The 17,267-nt window shown below is 34.8% G+C and overlaps 1 protein-coding gene across 3 annotated transcripts; it reads left to right on the forward strand.

The window, feature by feature from the left end:
* The first annotated feature begins 169 nt into the window (after window positions 1-169).
* On the forward strand, window positions 170-12,172 carry LOC108214806 (probable L-ascorbate peroxidase 6, chloroplastic/mitochondrial). 3 transcript variants are annotated; one of them, XR_001805806.2, is made up of 13 exons: window positions 201-458; window positions 548-694; window positions 2,434-2,554; window positions 2,628-2,728; window positions 2,811-2,898; window positions 8,576-8,643; window positions 8,732-8,818; window positions 9,435-9,509; window positions 9,966-10,043; window positions 10,145-10,249; window positions 11,447-11,518; window positions 11,687-11,754; window positions 11,840-12,172. XR_001805806.2 is itself a non-coding variant. In XM_017387007.2 (12 exons), the coding sequence occupies exons 1-12, from the start codon at window positions 300-302 to the stop codon at window positions 11,690-11,692; spliced, it is 1,107 nt and encodes a 368-aa protein (XP_017242496.1). In that variant the 5' UTR covers window positions 170-299; the 3' UTR covers window positions 11,693-12,172. The 3 variants fall into 3 exon arrangements, 2 of the variants coding, with proteins under 2 accessions (XP_017242496.1, XP_017242495.1); XM_017387007.2 differs by having other exon boundaries at window positions 170-458; window positions 11,687-12,172; XM_017387006.2 differs by lacking the exon at window positions 11,687-11,754 and having other exon boundaries at window positions 193-458.
* Window positions 12,173-17,267: the final 5,095 nt, after the last annotated feature.

Below are 17,267 nucleotides of genomic sequence, written 5' to 3' on the forward strand. Positions count from 1 at the left end.
TTTATCGGACCGGATTATTATCGGATCGGATTATTAGCAGATCGGATTTTTTTAATAAGGATCCATATCCATTTATTTAACCACGGATCGGGTCGGGTCGGATCGGATATCCGATCCATTTACAGGCCTATATATACATCCATCGATCAGCTAAAAAGATTCTAACAGAAAATAGAAATGAATCCACTATACGTGGAGTAACTCCCCGTGTTGCGGTAAAAGCAACTGTATACACACCTACACCCATCCACAAGAAAAGAAAGGAGAAGCCAATACTGACTCTTATTCATTCATACACAATGGCTGCTCGTCTCTCTCTCACTTCATCTCCCTCTTCGGTGACGGCCGCTAACACTCGCCTGGACTCGCCCCCAATCACCACCTCCAGACTTTCTTTTTCCTCTCCTCTCCGATCATCTCCTATCATTTCTCAGTCTCATTATCCCTTCATCCACCGCGTAATCTCTCTCTCTCTCTCTCTCTCTCCCCATTTCAATACTCTTCTGTTATTTTAACTGTTATGCTTATATCTGCGTTTGTGACGCAGAATAAGTCGGTGATTAGACTGGCGAGGGGAAACTACAGCAGTACTGTGAGCTCCCCGAAATGTTTTGCTTCGAATATAGATCAACTCAAGAGTGCGAGAGAAGATATTAAACAGCTGCTCGAATCTACCTTCTGCCATCCTATTTTGGTAACAGACTTATTTACATGACTCTTAAATTCAAGTTGCAGTGTGATTTTGCTTGTTTGCGTATCTCTCTACTCAATTTTGTAAATGAATTTTGTTCAAATATAGCATAAGATCCATTTCGGGCCTTCGTCTAACACCTTAAGGCTTTAGATGAACTGGTTATCAATATGGCATCAGAACTCTTATTTGGGGGAGGTCTTAATTTCGACTCTCCGTCACCCCTCACGATTTAATATGAACACGAAGGCATTAATTGCCCCAAAGATGGGCGCCCGTGATTCACTCTTCAACCCAATCAACAAATTTCTTTACGTTAGAATTGTGGTTTGACCAAGAGAAGTGATTGAACGAGTGAATTTGCGGTTAAAAGCATCTGCTGGTTTTCTATTTACATAGTAATGCATTGCTATTGCTCATTGCAGGCGCTTTTGTGGTTTTAGAGTCTGAGGAGATGATCTTAAAATATATTACCTGATTGACTTTTTGTTGCCATATGCTCAATAATTTCAATGACTTAAGTTTTGAGTGTTAATGATGATGACGAAGCCCTGGAGTTAAAATCCCTAAGAATATAGCGTACAAGTAACTTCTTCAAGTGTTTACATAGACTTGAACATGAGATCATATTCAAGATGACAATCATAGAATTGTGCAACCCATCACATTCTTCCCGAGGACAACAAATATTGTATTTTACTCCATCAAATCACAGACTCTGCGCTCAGGCATATTTAAAACATGGCAAGAGCATAACTGTCTCAGAAGTTTCAAGGTCTGAAATTTCAAAAATCAGAAGATTCAGTGGACATATTAACTCCAGGGACTGCTTTGGAGTCTTGGAAATTACAGGGGCTGCTTTGAAATTTTCTGAAACTTAGCAGTAGCTAATTGTAGTTTTGGACAATATATAAAAAGATAAAATACGGTTACCCTTTTTTTACACAATCAGTCTCTAGTGGCCTCCACTGCCTTCTCTTATTTTTTTCTTCTCTTTTTCCTCTAACCTTCTTCACCTACTCTACTAGTTTATTCTATCTGATGAACATTATTTGGGCGAACAGTAGGTATGAACAGTCCAAATAAACAGTTAATCCGGCAGTGAATCTGGCGATTACCATTTGATGCAGGACAACCGGTGAAAAAATGGGTGAACATAGAACAATTTTTTTTTGTTGTTGCAAATATTAAGATCTTCCAACAATTAAGAAATCGATGGAGAAACCTAAGCTGCTGGTACCATGTGATGGAGGAAAAGCCGTAAAACAATGGAAATATGAACGAAGAACAAGAATAGCAGTGAACTTCAGTGGATTAACTGCAGAGAACCCACTGCCCCAAGAGTTTCTCAACTGCAGAAGGGAGAAAAAGCTATGTATATTAACCCATAAGAGGCACCCAATTCAATATTCAACAAGATTCCAGTAATCACTAATCAAGTCTAATATTGCTTATAGGGACTATAAACTCTGATAAAAATATAACTTAATGGACCAAGTGGACTAGGGCCAGATAACGATTGGGCGTATTGTACAAGCTACTGCATATTGATAAACTAGTAGCTAGCCCCACATAAAACATATACGTAAATACGCTAATCTTCTGCTAATGATAATTAAACTCTTCACTAATAAAAATAAATACTTTATTTTGTTCCCATCATCCTTCATGTTATTGCTGTGCTGACACTGATATAAGTTGGAAACATAGAGCTCATGTACGAGTGTTTTTTATCCTCACAGGTTCGTTTGGGATGGCATGATGCTGGCACTTTTAACAAAAATATTGAGGAGTGGCCACAGAGAGGCGGAGCTAATGGAAGTTTAAGATTTGAAATTGAACAGAAACATGCGGCTAATGCTGGTATGTCAGATGTGATTCTTCTCTTAGTTATGAACTTGGTGGGAATTATTTTGCTTTACAAGCTGTATTACAGGGCTTGTCAATGCTGTCAAACTACTGCAGCCTATCAAAGACAAGTATCCAGGTGTGACTTATGCAGACCTATTCCAGTTGGCCAGTGCTACTGCTGTGGAGGTTGTCTTAATCTCTTGGTGTTCACCTTACCCATATACTATTTCCTTCCTTGGCCTTAATGATCTTTTTTAAATAATTATAGGAGGCTGGAGGCCCTAAAATTCCTATGAAGTACGGAAGAGTAGATGCTTCTGGTCCTGAACAATGTCCAGAAGAAGGCAGACTCCCAGGTTAGTCCGCTTTAGGTTATATTCTCTGCATTTATCCTGTCCATTCAAATGTCAACATTAAATTTATTCCATGCTCGAAAACCGAATTGTACATTTGCAGCTGGATCATACTGCGAAACAAGCAATTAAACAATTAATTTGTATGTATTTTAGGTTATTTGAAATATTTTAATGTTTAGTGTAGTAGAGTTACAAAAGGAGTTGTTTTCTATATTGAATTATGGCGGTGGATTAGTATTAGGAATTAGATAGCATTAGGAATATATTAGGTTTTTTTTGGGGTTATGAGCATTAAAGAAATTGAATATTTTCACCCACATACATGCCTTCGCAGAGGCTCAAACCCTAATCCTCTCCTAGACTTCAATACTAGGGATTAGAGTTCTCCACTGATTGGGGGGGGGGGGGGTAATTTTTCAATTTTTAAAGTTTTCAAATTAAATCCTGAAAATGACTCAAATTCAGAAATAGGCCAGAAATTGACTTAACGCCAGAAATTGACTTAAAGTCCGAGATAAACCAGAAACTGACTTAAAGCCAGAAGTTAGTTTGAGTTACTTTTCAGTGACTTAAATTTCTTACACATTTCTTTGATAAAAGTTACCAATAAATCACTTTTATTTTTATTATTACATTTTTAATACCCCGTAAGTAATTAGTAAGTCAAAATTACCCAAACAGACATTTTAAACTCCTAGGTTATTACATTAACGGGTTTTATATCAAAGTGCCCACCGAACTCGTTAAAATGTATCAAGGACCTACCCAATCTCCACGACGACTCATTTAACATACTAAAATCGTTATATATATCATATATATCATGCTGTTATTTTTTTTTTAATCTCTTAACAGAAAACATTAAGTCTATAACATTTCTTTTGTTGAGTTGTTAAGACACCTGGAAATGAGATTAATAAATAACACTGTGGTGATGATGTTCCTCAGGTCCAAAGATATAGTAGTGATAGATATAGTAGTGACAGGATTCAACAGAATCAACACTGTAGTACATGTAAAAAGAGGGGTCACAGGAAGAACAAATGTCCAGGAATTGGTGTTGGTGTAAATGGTCAAAATTTTAATATTGAAAATGAAGCCGAAGGTGGACAGATTAGAGGTCAGATGGGTGAAAATGAGAATACAACTCATGGTGAACATGTATTTACTGAGAATGAAGGTCAAATGGGTGAAAAATGTAGTGCAAGTAATGAGGTTATTTGTAAAAGAATTGTTGCAAGAAGGAATAAATCGGAGATTAACGTTTTATGTTGAAGAGATTAAAAAAAATTAACAGTCTGATATATATAATGATTTTAGTATCTTAAATGATTCGTCGTGGAGATTGAGTAGGCACTTAATACATTTTAACGAGTTCGGTGGGCACTTTGATATAAAACCTTTACATTAACTCACATTAATTTATAAGTCACAAATTTGAGCTCAGCCAAACTGGCTCATAGAAATCAAATAGAAATCAGGAGAATGGGAAGAGTTGATTGCTCCGAGAATGGACACTGAGTTGGGCTTTGGAGGGGCCTGGGTGGGGTTGGGTTGGGTCCGCTGGGACTGGGGTGGGGCCTTTTGGGGGCTTTGGACGTGTCTTAAGCCCGCAGAAGACTTGTTGGGAGCCTGCACGAGGCTCTAGTGGGCCTGGGGTGGATTGAGTGGGCTAGGGGGTGGAAAACATGTGGGTGATGACATATAGGGATGGATGATGTCATATAGTGATGGTTTCTCTTGGTTTCCATTTAAATTATTTTTATTTGATCATTAGCCTATATATATATATATACATATATATATATAGGCTAATGATCAAATAGAAACCACTCTTAAAATAAAAACTAGAAACCAATACAAGTTAGTGATATTCTCAGTACAATTTAGTGATATTCTCTTTAGGATTTAGTGATCTGTGTTGCAGGAATTAGTGAAAACTTGCAGAAACTGGCCAGAATCTCCAGATATGTTCTAGAAACTACTTAGAATCTCCAGATCTGTTCACGTTTTTGATTCAGATGGTGGTGACGGTGGTGGAGATGGAGATGGAGGAAGGATGATTGTAGCGGAGGTCTGGGCAGCTTGAAGTAGGGGGTTGGAGCGTTGCCGGAATAGTGGCTGCTCCGCCACGTTTTGAAGTTGAGCCGAGGTGGAGAAAGAAGTATGAATGGAGCTGAAGGAGGTTGAAGCAGCGACCAAGATGGGGCTGGTGAAGATGGAGGTGGAGATTGTGTTGTTAAAGAAATAATGGAGGTGGTGGTTGTGGAGGGGGCGGGCGGCATAGAGGTGGTGGTGGTTATGGAGGAGGCGACGACGGAGGTGGTGCCAGTGGCGGATGTGGAGGTGGGGTTGGTGAAGATGGAGGTGGGGTTGGGGTTGTTTAAGAATTTAGTGGTATTTGCTTTAGGATTTAGTGATATTTCAGCTTGGTTTTTAGTTTGTAGAATAAGGAGGTTTCTATTGGAGTAAGACTATATATATATATATACACACACACACACAGTATATATATATATATACAGGGTCCTACTCCAATAGAAACTACTAGAATAGAAACTAAATGGAAACCAATGCGATTAAGTAGAATGATGCGGGTTTTGGGACCGGGGATGGACCCCGAGATGGGCCTAGACGGGGTCTAAGTGGGGCCTAATAGGGCCGGGTCGGGGCCTAGTGGGACCATGGTGGGGCCAAGGTTTGGCTCTTTAAGACTGTCTGGAGCCTGTCCAGGGCCTGTGGGGAGCCTTGGCGAGGCCTTAGAGGGCCCGGGTGGATTGAGTGGGGGTGAGGGTGAGCCCTAGGTGGGTGATGACATATAGGAGGTGGGTGATGACATATAGGGGGTGGATAAGGTCATTTAGGTATAGTTTCTCTTGGTTTCCATTTTAGTTTTTATTTTAATGGTTTCTATTTGAGCAATTGCCTATATATATATATATATATACTCTCTCCGTCCCACCCAATAGTTTACATTGGGTTTGGGCACGGAGATTAAGAAATATGTATAAAGTAGTGGAAAAGAGAAAGAAAAGTGGGTGAAGTGGTGGGACCCATTGATTTTTAATATATAAAAGGGAGATAGTGGAGTAAAAGTAGTGTGAAAAGGAAGAAAAAGTGGGAAAGTGATGGGGGCCATTAGCTATTTTAGGAAAGTTTTTTAATATAAAGAAATGAGTGGAACGTCCAAAAGAGGAAACTGTAAAGAATCTAGAGGGACAGAGGGAGTATTGATTATTGCAGCAATAAATATCTCTGCCTTAAGAAAAATCAGGCTACACAGATATATTACAAAACATACCAGTATATTTAGTGCTAGAACTTCTCTTGGAACATATTAATTTAAGATCAATAGAATTTTGCTTGGAATTAGGGCTTTACATGGGCTTTAGAATAGGATATGGATGTGAGGCATGATGAGTGCATAAGTCATTAGTAGAGTCAATATAGTTAATGTAGTGAGTGGTATCAGTACAGTATTAGTAATAATTTTCAGGTCTTTTCACTAGCTACTTGTCTAGTATAAGTAGCAAGAGAATATGTAATTTTATTTAGCAAAAAAGAAAAGAAAAAGAGATTATGTAATTTTCAGAAGATGGAAGTACTTTTCATCAAAAAAATTCTCTCTAGAATCTCTATCCTGTTTCTTTTCTTATGAATGAACTGCTTCTCTCTCGAGCAATTTCTCTATTGTTTTCTACCTTACATTACTGCATATCTTTGTGTTTCTCTACTTCTCTAGCTTATATCTTCTACACTTACTCTCTATAACAACAAAAAGACTTGTTAACTCACATTTCTACGCCGTCAGTTGAGGATTTCTGACCAATTTGGAATTGGAACACGGAATTTTCATCAGCTCCTGCTTTTTTTGGTGTGTGCAAGTAAAATTGAGCCGAGTGAGCTTTGAATGATGGAACTTTCAGTTGTAATGAAGAAGCTAGGGTTTCTGCGCATTAAGTATTGAATTCCTGGTCTCAACTAGTTAGATTTGTTGTTTTTTAAAGTTTTATAGTTGATTATCCTCGGTTCATATATATTAAAAAGTTTTGGTTGATGTTGTTCGAAAAAATTACCAAAAATAGTAGATACATTGAGATTTTAGTCATGCGGTAGTAGTATAGTACTCTGTTTTACTTGATAAGTGTTGTCAGTGGAGATATTGTTGAGTTGAATTGTATTGTTGGTGGATTGAATTATTGTTTTGGTGTAATTGCACTGTGTGATTGTTATTATAAGGGATTGAATTGTTGAAGTGGTTTGTGGTGTATAATTAAGGAGGTGTGTGACTGTTAGAGGAAAATTTGTGGACCTAGAGTATTTTAGTTGTATGAATCGTGAAGATGAGAGAAGGGGATGATAAGTCATACAACAAGCTGTTGCAAGGTGTACAACAAAGATTCCCGCTCTAAGAGGGAGAGGACTAGTTGTGAAACTTTAGAAAATGGAGGGAAAATGCACCATTTTAACTTGATAAGTAATAAAAAGGTACAAATTATAGGAGAAGCTTTTAAGAATCCTTTTGGATGGAAGACTGCAAGGAAGGAGTGACAACTACTTTGGCTAGTTCCTGATGGAGGTGTCAGTGCATGCTACACAGTAATCAGATAATTATTTTGAAAGGAGAGAAGGCCACTGCTTATACAGCGTCGCCATGGCGACGAAGCGGTAAAAAAGTTCATGGCGTCCTCATCAGTCTACTTCTTATATGGCGTTGTTTGGTGTCCATATGGCGTTTCAGACCGCTATGGCGCGAGGCACATCCCAAAAATTATTAATAAAAAGTGGCCCAATAGGCCGGACTCATATATGTTATAAGTTATGACCTAAATACTAAAATCTTGCGCAGCTTTCACGCATTCTCAAGTCTTTGTAGGTTGATTTACAGGCAGATATGGTGGGATATATGTGTTAACTGTTAAGGTTTGACCTGTATTATTATTGATATTCATAAGGGGCTTTATGGCAACTGATGTTGTTGGTTGCTTGTATACATTGAAAAAAGGTTGTGTTTGGCCTCAGAAATTTAGGGTTGTCAGATAGGAGTTGATAAAGTTCTAAAAGACCTGCTTTCCAGTTTTAAAAAGAACTTTTACGGGTGGATGGATGGAATTTGAAGGCAGAAGGTGGCACACTAAGATACGAGATAGAGGGCAAGGAGAAGAATAGATCAAGGAAAAAACACTAATTTTAACGGGATTCAATGATATTATATTCAAATCAACATATCTTATTAATATTAATATGAATCTTCTACTCCTATTTGTATTGAAACCCATGATCATCATTCAATGTTAGACTTTGATCTTCCTCTATAATGAAAATGTCAGTAAGAAGCTACTATTTTAACAAATTTAATTGAAAATCTACTCTCTCTTTTTTTTTTGTTTCTTGTGATGGAGTTATACCATTGGTAATATTGATCAAGCATTTCCCTTGAACCTGTCCTACATCACTTTCAGATTTTGCGTGTACTGTCTTTGAAATTTTTCATAATTTAAGTATTACCTTATTCCGTATTTTCTGCAACTCACGATTGCTGTATTACAGTTTGATATTCCTACTTGTACAGACTATTATAGAATAATAAACAAGTGAGAATAATAGGAAAGAGAATAGGATTTTCTGCAGTATAATTAGCTTCATTTGAATTTAAAAAGTTTGATCTCATTATCAGATGCGGGTCCGCCTTCTCCTGCTGCTCATTTGCGTGATGTCTTCTACAGGATGGGACTGAATGATAAGGTTAGCTTCATGAACATTCATTGCTAATGTTTTCTGCACTTTGCTATTTTGAATTTTTGATGCATTAATACAGCTGTTTTACTTGCAGGAAATCGTTGCACTTTCTGGTGCTCATACTTTAGGAAGGTCAAGACCGGAACGTAGTGGTTGGGGCAAGCCGGAGACTAAATATACGGTATTTACGCTGTAGCCTATGTCCATTTAATTCACTTTCATTGAAAGTACATGTGCGGGACCCTTGGCTTCAGACAAGGATTGGTATTGAACTCTATATATGTTGGAACTATTGAATTTTTGCCTACTAAATTGGTGCCCAGTCTGCAAAGTAGATGCTCAACTGCATCGACTCGCTTGGTAAACTACAGGAAAACTGAATCGGGTAGTACAGGGTTGATTGAGCTGAGTGGATTTTGGGCTTGATTTGATCAAATTTAAATTAAATAGATTTTTGAAAATGTAAAGCTGTCAAACATGGAAGTTGAAGAACTATCTTGGTCTTTTTTGCAATAAATTTTGGCCTGATCAATCTTAATATATACACGCTTGCTTGATTTCTGAAGAGAGAAACCAATTTGTCTTTTGAAAGTCGGTTTGACTTATTTCTTTTAATCTTTTTTTAATGTTTTAAGCTAAAATGATATTCGTAGTTGATTTTAGCAAAGAGGTTAATTTACAGTAAAAGGTATAAGATGTTACTTATTGCAAAGTTGTCGCTGTAAATTTCAAGGTGAATTCTATTGTATCATGATGTTAGTAGTAGGGGTATCTAAAGTGCTTTGGTTGCCTGACAGAAAGATGGTCCTGGAGCTCCAGGAGGACAGTCTTGGACGGCACAGTGGCTCAAATTTGACAATTCTTACTTCAAGGTGTGTTTCTGTTGGCACTTCTAGCTTATTATTTTTTATAGATATGTGGTTGTATAATATGCATACTAAGAGCAAGTCCAATGCAAGATGCAAAATAGCTATAGCTATTGTTATAATTTAGCACTAAAAAGTGTTTTTTAGTGCTAAAATAGAACTTCAACTCCAATGCTAGATGCATTTTGCATCTAAATAATTCCAAATTTAAGTAACTTTAGTCCCTCTCTCCTAAACTTTATTTAAAGTTTACCACTATACATACCAATTGTAGTTAGTTGATGATGTGGCATGGATGCATACATGCATCCTTGGTTTCAAATTTAGAACCAAGGATGCATATATGCATATTTGCATCCAAATATAGAACCCCATTGGAGTTGAAATTTTTAGCATTTGATTTCAAATTATAAAAATGGCACCACTTATAACATTGCATTGGACTTGCTCTAATGGTCACAGGATATAAAAGAAAGGAGGGATGCAGATCTTTTAGTTTTGCCAACGGATGCTGTTCTTTTTGAAGACCCAGCATTTAAGGTATGGTAGAAACTTTAATAAATTATCTTAATGACTATTTGGTAATCCTTGCGTTAAATTTTAAATGCAGAATCATCTATATATGTTACGTTATTCTGCAGGTTTATGCTGAAAAATACGCTGAAGACCAGAAAGCATTTTTCGAGGACTACGCTGAAGCCCATGCTAAACTCAGCAACGGTGGAGCCAAGTTTGATCCGCCTGAGGTAGATTTATTACTCGCATTATAGATAACTAACAAGTGCTTTAGTGGTTATCAAGTGTGGCTACTGTATAAGCTGGTCTATTTTCACCTTTATATAAGCTGCAATACCCAAGGAGAACTCCTGAGAAATAATATTCTTACAGTTAAGGCTTAATGTCCTCTAAGTTTTTAACTTAATTATTTTGAGAATAATTTATGCGTTATACATACGGGTCATGTGCAAGCGAGAACCATTAGAGAGAGAACCATAGAACCCTTACCTTAGGTAGGGTTCTGCCGCAGAACTTGAGTATTAGTTAGGGTTCTGCAGCAGAACTTCACATGAAAAAAAATGTCAATATCAATGTATTATATTTTAAAATTATTTTTGAACACACACAACGATGAAAAAACATGAAAAAAAACATGTATTTAGATTTAAATCATAAAAATCTATTTAAAATTTAGGGTGCTGCAGCAGAACCTTAGTGGTTCTATGGTTCTATTTTAAGGACCGGTTCTCTCTAGAGCGCGATCCCATACATATAGGAGGGAGTTTGTAATGATTGCAGCAGATTTATAATACTTCATACTGCCCTTAGGTAACAAAGATAAATTGATACCAAAAGTTTATATCCCTAAATGGATACTTGCACGCCAGATACTTGAAATGGTAAATCCCCAAATGGTATTATATTATTTAAAACTGCAGTACAATACACAAGTTTATTATTTTCTTTAAGTTATTATTTTATTGTAAATGATTAAAGGGACTGTAAAATTTGAATAATATTCGTACCCATGGATCACTGATAGACATCTTCTGTTGCAGACTTTATTTTTTTTTTCACGACAGTTAGGATACCTTGCGATTTCAACAATGAGTCAAGGCCTAAGGGTCACATGATTATTTACTCTTTTTTGTTCCATGCTTTATGATTTTGTTCTTCTGGAAACATTGGTTAGCTCTACAACTTCATAACAATTGTCGAATCACTTGGAAAAAAATTATTATTGTTTTCTTAATTATACTCTCGGGTGTCTGGACACTCATCTTGAACTGTTCTGTTGTGTGGAAGTGTCAACTTTAATTTTTATTTTTATTTTGCTATTTGTTGTTGCTTTTACTTTGATTTTTGGACCTTTTTGAAGTCGGCTCATGATATGCTTCTCCCATAAGCTGCATGGTTGTAAGATTTAACTTCTGGTATATAATCAGGGTTTCTCTTTGGATGCTCCGAGAGGCCCTGTGCCTGAGAAGTTTTCAGCTGCAAAGTATTCGTCAGGAAAGGTCATAACCTTAACTATACTGATATATAAACCTGTTTGATGCAGTTGTAGTAATGTATTTTCTTTCTCTTTTTTTATTTTTGTTCTGCATTTTGCACAAGATTTTAACTCGGCAGAGTTTGTATGCAGTAATTTTAAATCTTTTTTTTTTTTGTCATGGTTTCTGCAGGATTAAAAAGCATCTTGTTTTCTTCTGCTGTTTCTTTTAAATAACACAAGATGAAGCTATAATGAAATGTAGTCAACTCGGTCACGTCTATAAGTTGGAAGTGTTAATGAAGGAGCCTTTTTTTTCAATGAATATTCCATATTTGATTTGCAGAGAGAGCTATCGGATGCAATGAAGGAGAAGATTAGAGCAGAGTATCAAGCTGTTGGTGGTAGCCCGGATAAGCCTCTCCAGTCAAATTATTTCCTTAATATTATGATTGTGATTGCAGTTTTGGCAATTTTGACATCTCTTCTTGGTAACTAATATGGTCTTGGTACTTAGTGCGGTAATTATTCGTGGGCTAAATATATCTGTAGAGATGACATTGAAATTTTCTCAGGGTCATTTATGTCAATACATCTGTAAAGAATTAATATGAAATTTGTAAGGGTCACTAATGTATGTTTGTCATTTAGAGTTGTTAAAGTTTATTTGTTTCAATCATATTATCGTAGAGTCAAGATGATTAATTTCCTTTCCTGGAGGTTTTTTTTTTTTTTTTTTGTCAGGGTCTACATACTCGTAGATAAGTTGTATCATAGATACTAGTTTGAAAAAAATTTAATGTCTAACCAAAGCAAGAACTTTGGTTAGACAAGAACTTTGGTTAGACACACAAGAATTAAAATATTTATATCCATAAATAAATTTTTTCGATGATAATTTGGGATCCCTGAATTTTCTTGAAAAATTTTTCTGACATAAATTGCCCAATTATGGAAATATTTTGAAAAAAATTACATTTAAGTATCATTATTTTAGGCTAGTTTATATTGTTTTGTATGTGATAGAAGAAGTATAGTTGTGTACAATAAAATGATAGAATCTTGGTCAATTAAAATACTAGCATGATATGTGGTCATATCATATCTAATTTAAGGATATTATTAAACCATCCTGAAGTAAAAGCCTAAATTGTATACTTTGAATTCCTGATATGACTCTTCATTCCTAAACTTTTGAATATCTTATAATTCATCCATTTATTTAATTCTTGCCAGTTTTATTAGCTTATTATGGTCAAAATTTATTGTATTAATTCCAATTTACTGTTTTATAAATTTTCCTTTATGACCAATTAACATAGTCATTAAATTCTTATTAAACAAATTCCTGGGATAAGAGCTTATAGGAAAACAATTTATATAACTTCTGAAGCATTTTTTTAAAAAAATTCTAAAGCAATATTATAGTTATTATGTTTTAATCTATGAAGAAAGTATATATTACTGATATAACTCTCCTCCAACCAACCAAATCCTAAAATAAGAATATTTATCATAAAAAATTTATAACAAACATATCCATTGATATGCACCTTGCTGGTTTCATCAAACTAAACCCCATAAAGGTACCAGACCCCCTTAAGGTACCGAAATTCCTCATATAGGAAACAATCAAATCCATCCTTAGTAGCACCCGAAATTTGTATGTTTATGGAACCTCCTTCATCCATCTGGAAAGTGTTGCACCATTTGAACTATAGATGCTGAAAAATATAGGCTATCTCACAACAACATTGGTGTATAATACTAAAATGGTAGCTCACCCAGAAGTGTTTTAGTTGGTGTGGCACTTGCAAAACTAACAGATAACAATATACTTGTCCATTTTATTTCGATGCTGCCCAAATTTAAACAGGAACATCCCACGAGTATCAAGAATAAGAACAAAGCCACTCCAACACTTCATTGACACAATGATAAAAAAATAATTATTAAAAGATCTCTTGTGCGTCACGAACACGTATTGCGCAGAAAAAGAATCTCTTAAAATCAACCAAGAATCAGTATCAAAAATTCGCTTCCAGAAACAACATAAACCCAAAACAACTCATCCTACTAACACAGATTATACACACACATCCCAAACACAAAAAACAACACCAAACATCTGAAACCCATTTGCAAGATCTCAAGACCAGCCCCACAATCATCAATCGCAAAAACTACCCAAACATTTTCAACTACATTACAATAAAAAACAAACACACAAAAACTTCACTACAAACAACAAATCGACAATACACAACCAATCAAAACACCCACCAATCCACAATCTCAGAAACCCGATCCTCGACAAACCCAAATCATCCCAACCAATATTTTCCCCAAAAAGCTCAGTCATTTCTCAACCTCACCATCAAGACTACCACACAAACTCCACAATCATCACCTACACACACAACTCTATCCATATTTACACCTAAATCTTTCAAACTACACACAGCTGCGATAACCGAAACGATGCAAAAAGAAACAAACACCAATCGGATGATCAAACACCACAAAACATGCAATTAATACACCACAAAAACATGTATATACTCACAGATTCAATTAAGAAACAACAAATATGTGTTTAATTCATACATAGATTAAACCTCGAACAGCGTGAAGAGAAAGATAGAGAGAGATGTGAATCGAACTGTTATGCGTTGAAGCGTGAAGCCAGAGAGAGGGAGAGGGGTCTCTTGATGATATATTAGTCATAGTTAAACATTATTCAAAATATTGCATACAATAATAAATTCAAACGCTTCTTAGAGCAACCCAATGCAAGCTCTCCTTACTCATATTTGGTTTAGGTGGACAAGATTCAGGGAACGCAACATCCTATCCCCTGACCCAACCTGCTTTCCTTTCCTGGAGGCAGTGTTGTAAAAAGCGCATTAAGCGGCCGATTAAGCGGTCGCCTAAGCGGAATCGGGCATAAAACGTTTCGATTTTGTATTAAGCGGGATATTAAACGTTTTTGAAAATTAAGCGGATTATTAAGCGGTCAAAATGATGTTGACTTTCTAATTTTTTAATTTTAAAATATCATTTTTTATAATATAATTATAATTATATTAAAATATTAAAAATATATATTTTATCAAAAGTATTTTGAATTTAAATTCTTACCACAATATAATATTATTTTTAAATATATCAATATTATAATTAAATATTTAATTATATTTTATTAATCCGCTTAAAATTCCGCTTAAGCGTCCACTTTACCGCTTAAGCGCTAGAATGTCCTTCCACCGCTTAAGACCGATTTGCGTTTTTCACAACACTGCCCGGAGGTTAGCAATGATCTATAAAAGGATTCACATGCCCTTGCTTCCTGATATATTCGATGTAAAAGGATTAGGTCTTCTTTCTCATTGCACCCTGATACATTCCTTGGGGGCAGCTAAAAATTAACAAGAGAAAAAGAAAGTTAAGGACAGCTTTGCCGTCACACTGCTAGCTTTCTTTAAAAATAATCAAGTTTAGAAGAATCTTTGTAGAAATACTGTCATTTTTTAAAATAAATTGTAAAAATATTATATTTTGAAAAATATTTGCAAAAATATAGTGGTTGCATATGCAATCATATCGACAACTACTAATTATCATATATGCAACCACAAATGCAACTTTGACGAAATGTTTAAAATTATATTTAATTGTAAAATAAGTTGCAAACAATTTCAAATGGTGAAAAATAAGTGTCCCTACGGAGCCAATAATAATATTACAAAAGCAATCATGAAATCAACCAAAATCAAATCAAAAATCGCCATAAACTCCAATCCACCTATCTTCAACCATCATAAACTCTGGCGATTCGCCCTATCGCATCTCCGACAAACAGCATCATGTTTCAACCTTACGCCACCAAACTCGTCGCCTTCGACTAATACCGTCAGCACCACAGCTCTGATTCAACACCCAAACCAACAAAGCGAAATCAAACAAAATTCGAAGAGACAGGAAGATTTCGAATTTAGGTTATATAATTTGAAAGAGAGATAGAGACAGAGAGAGAAATCAAAAGAGAGCATAGAGAGGGAGACAAAGCGAAAATGGAGAAAAAAAAAGAGAAGGGGGAGCGAAGTTGTACCATGCAAGCTTTCATATTGTTTTTAGGGTTTTGGTCCCCAATCTAACACACAGCTCCATTACCATCAGATCTGTATTTCAACGGTCTGGATTGAAACTTGATTTTTTTAAGTATCCGCTATAATTTTCCGCGGACAGGAAAACTCCTTGTCCGCGGAAAATGTCCCTATCCGCGGAAAATTATAACGGATACTAAAAAAAAGAAATTTTAATCGGGACTCTTAAAATATAAATCCAATGCTTTTGGAAGTTTGTGTTAAATAATCTGTGTCCCTGACAACTGGTTGTCAAGGACCAGGACCCTTGTTTTTAAAGAAAACGTAAATATGCAATTTGATTTTAGAAGAAACTTAAGCTTGCAACAAAGAAAGACTGTATTAGTGCAATTATTATGCTAAAATATAGTATAAATGATAAATACCCTCAAAAGAATTAGATTTTTGTTATTTACATTTTGAAGTTAATTGATTTGTGTATATGCCCCCTTCACCCTTCAAATTAATTAGAAATTGGATACTCAACAATACTTTATTTCAAGAATTATTGGTAGATTTAGAATATATTTTACTTAAGAAAATGTCTGTATATCTGTTCTTAATTGGTGTAAAAATTGTTTTATAATTGAAATGTGAATCTTTAAAATTGTCAAGGTCATTTATATATAAAACTACGTTCTATTAAAAGAAATATTTTACGTTTAGAATTACTTCGCGTAAAGCTTTTTGTTTTTTCAAGTTTGAGTTAATATTTACAATATCAAAAATAATTTCAACTGACAAATTAGTTTTAAATATATTTTATCAATTTTGAATATGTGCAAGTGAAAGTACTCTATCCATCTTATTTATGGGTGACAAATTCCGGATAATGGTTCGGGTCGAGTTGTCTTTCACGGTCAAGCTTTTGAGTTAACCAAAATCCCGCCTGAATGCGAAATAGGATCAAAATTGCAATCCGAACTCGACCTATTCAGTACACGATTAATACCAAAAAATTGTTTTGACCCAAAATTTATTAAAAATTAATTTTTTTTAATTATAAAAATTATTTTTATATTAATATATATTGAAAATATATAAATACTAATTTAATGAGATTTTTATGTGTCAATAAACTTTTTTCAATAATAAATAAATATATCATAAATGTATATAATTTTATATTATAAATATATACAATTAATATAATATACTATATAATATATATATATATATATAATATTTCGGGTCTGGTTCAAGTATACTCTGTCAATACCCAAGCCGAGTTTTTCGAGTAAAAAATTATCTGCCTGAAATATAAAATCTCAAACCCTAATTCGTATTTTTTTCGAGTCGGGTTGGTATTGGGTTTTGAATCGGGTCGATTTTGCCACCCCTATTCATATAATTTTTTTTTGAGCAAACCCCTAATCATATTTTTAATTATAATAATATAAAACTTATGAACCGTATCATGCACGAATGATTTATAATATTTATTATTTATAATACTCTTCTAAAATATAGTGTTATAATTTATGTTTAAAAATTATGTTCTGAACAAAATTTAAATATTATATAAGAAACTTAAAAATAGATAATATAATTATATTTTATAAGAATATTAAAATAAGTGTCAAATAGAAAAAATATAAAATTAAAGAGCATGAGATTTGGGCTCGGACC

Source organism: Daucus carota, chromosome 3, assembly GCF_001625215.2.
Source record: "Daucus carota subsp. sativus chromosome 3, DH1 v3.0, whole genome shotgun sequence".
In the NCBI taxonomy this organism is placed as follows: Eukaryota; Viridiplantae; Streptophyta; class Magnoliopsida; order Apiales; family Apiaceae; genus Daucus; species Daucus carota.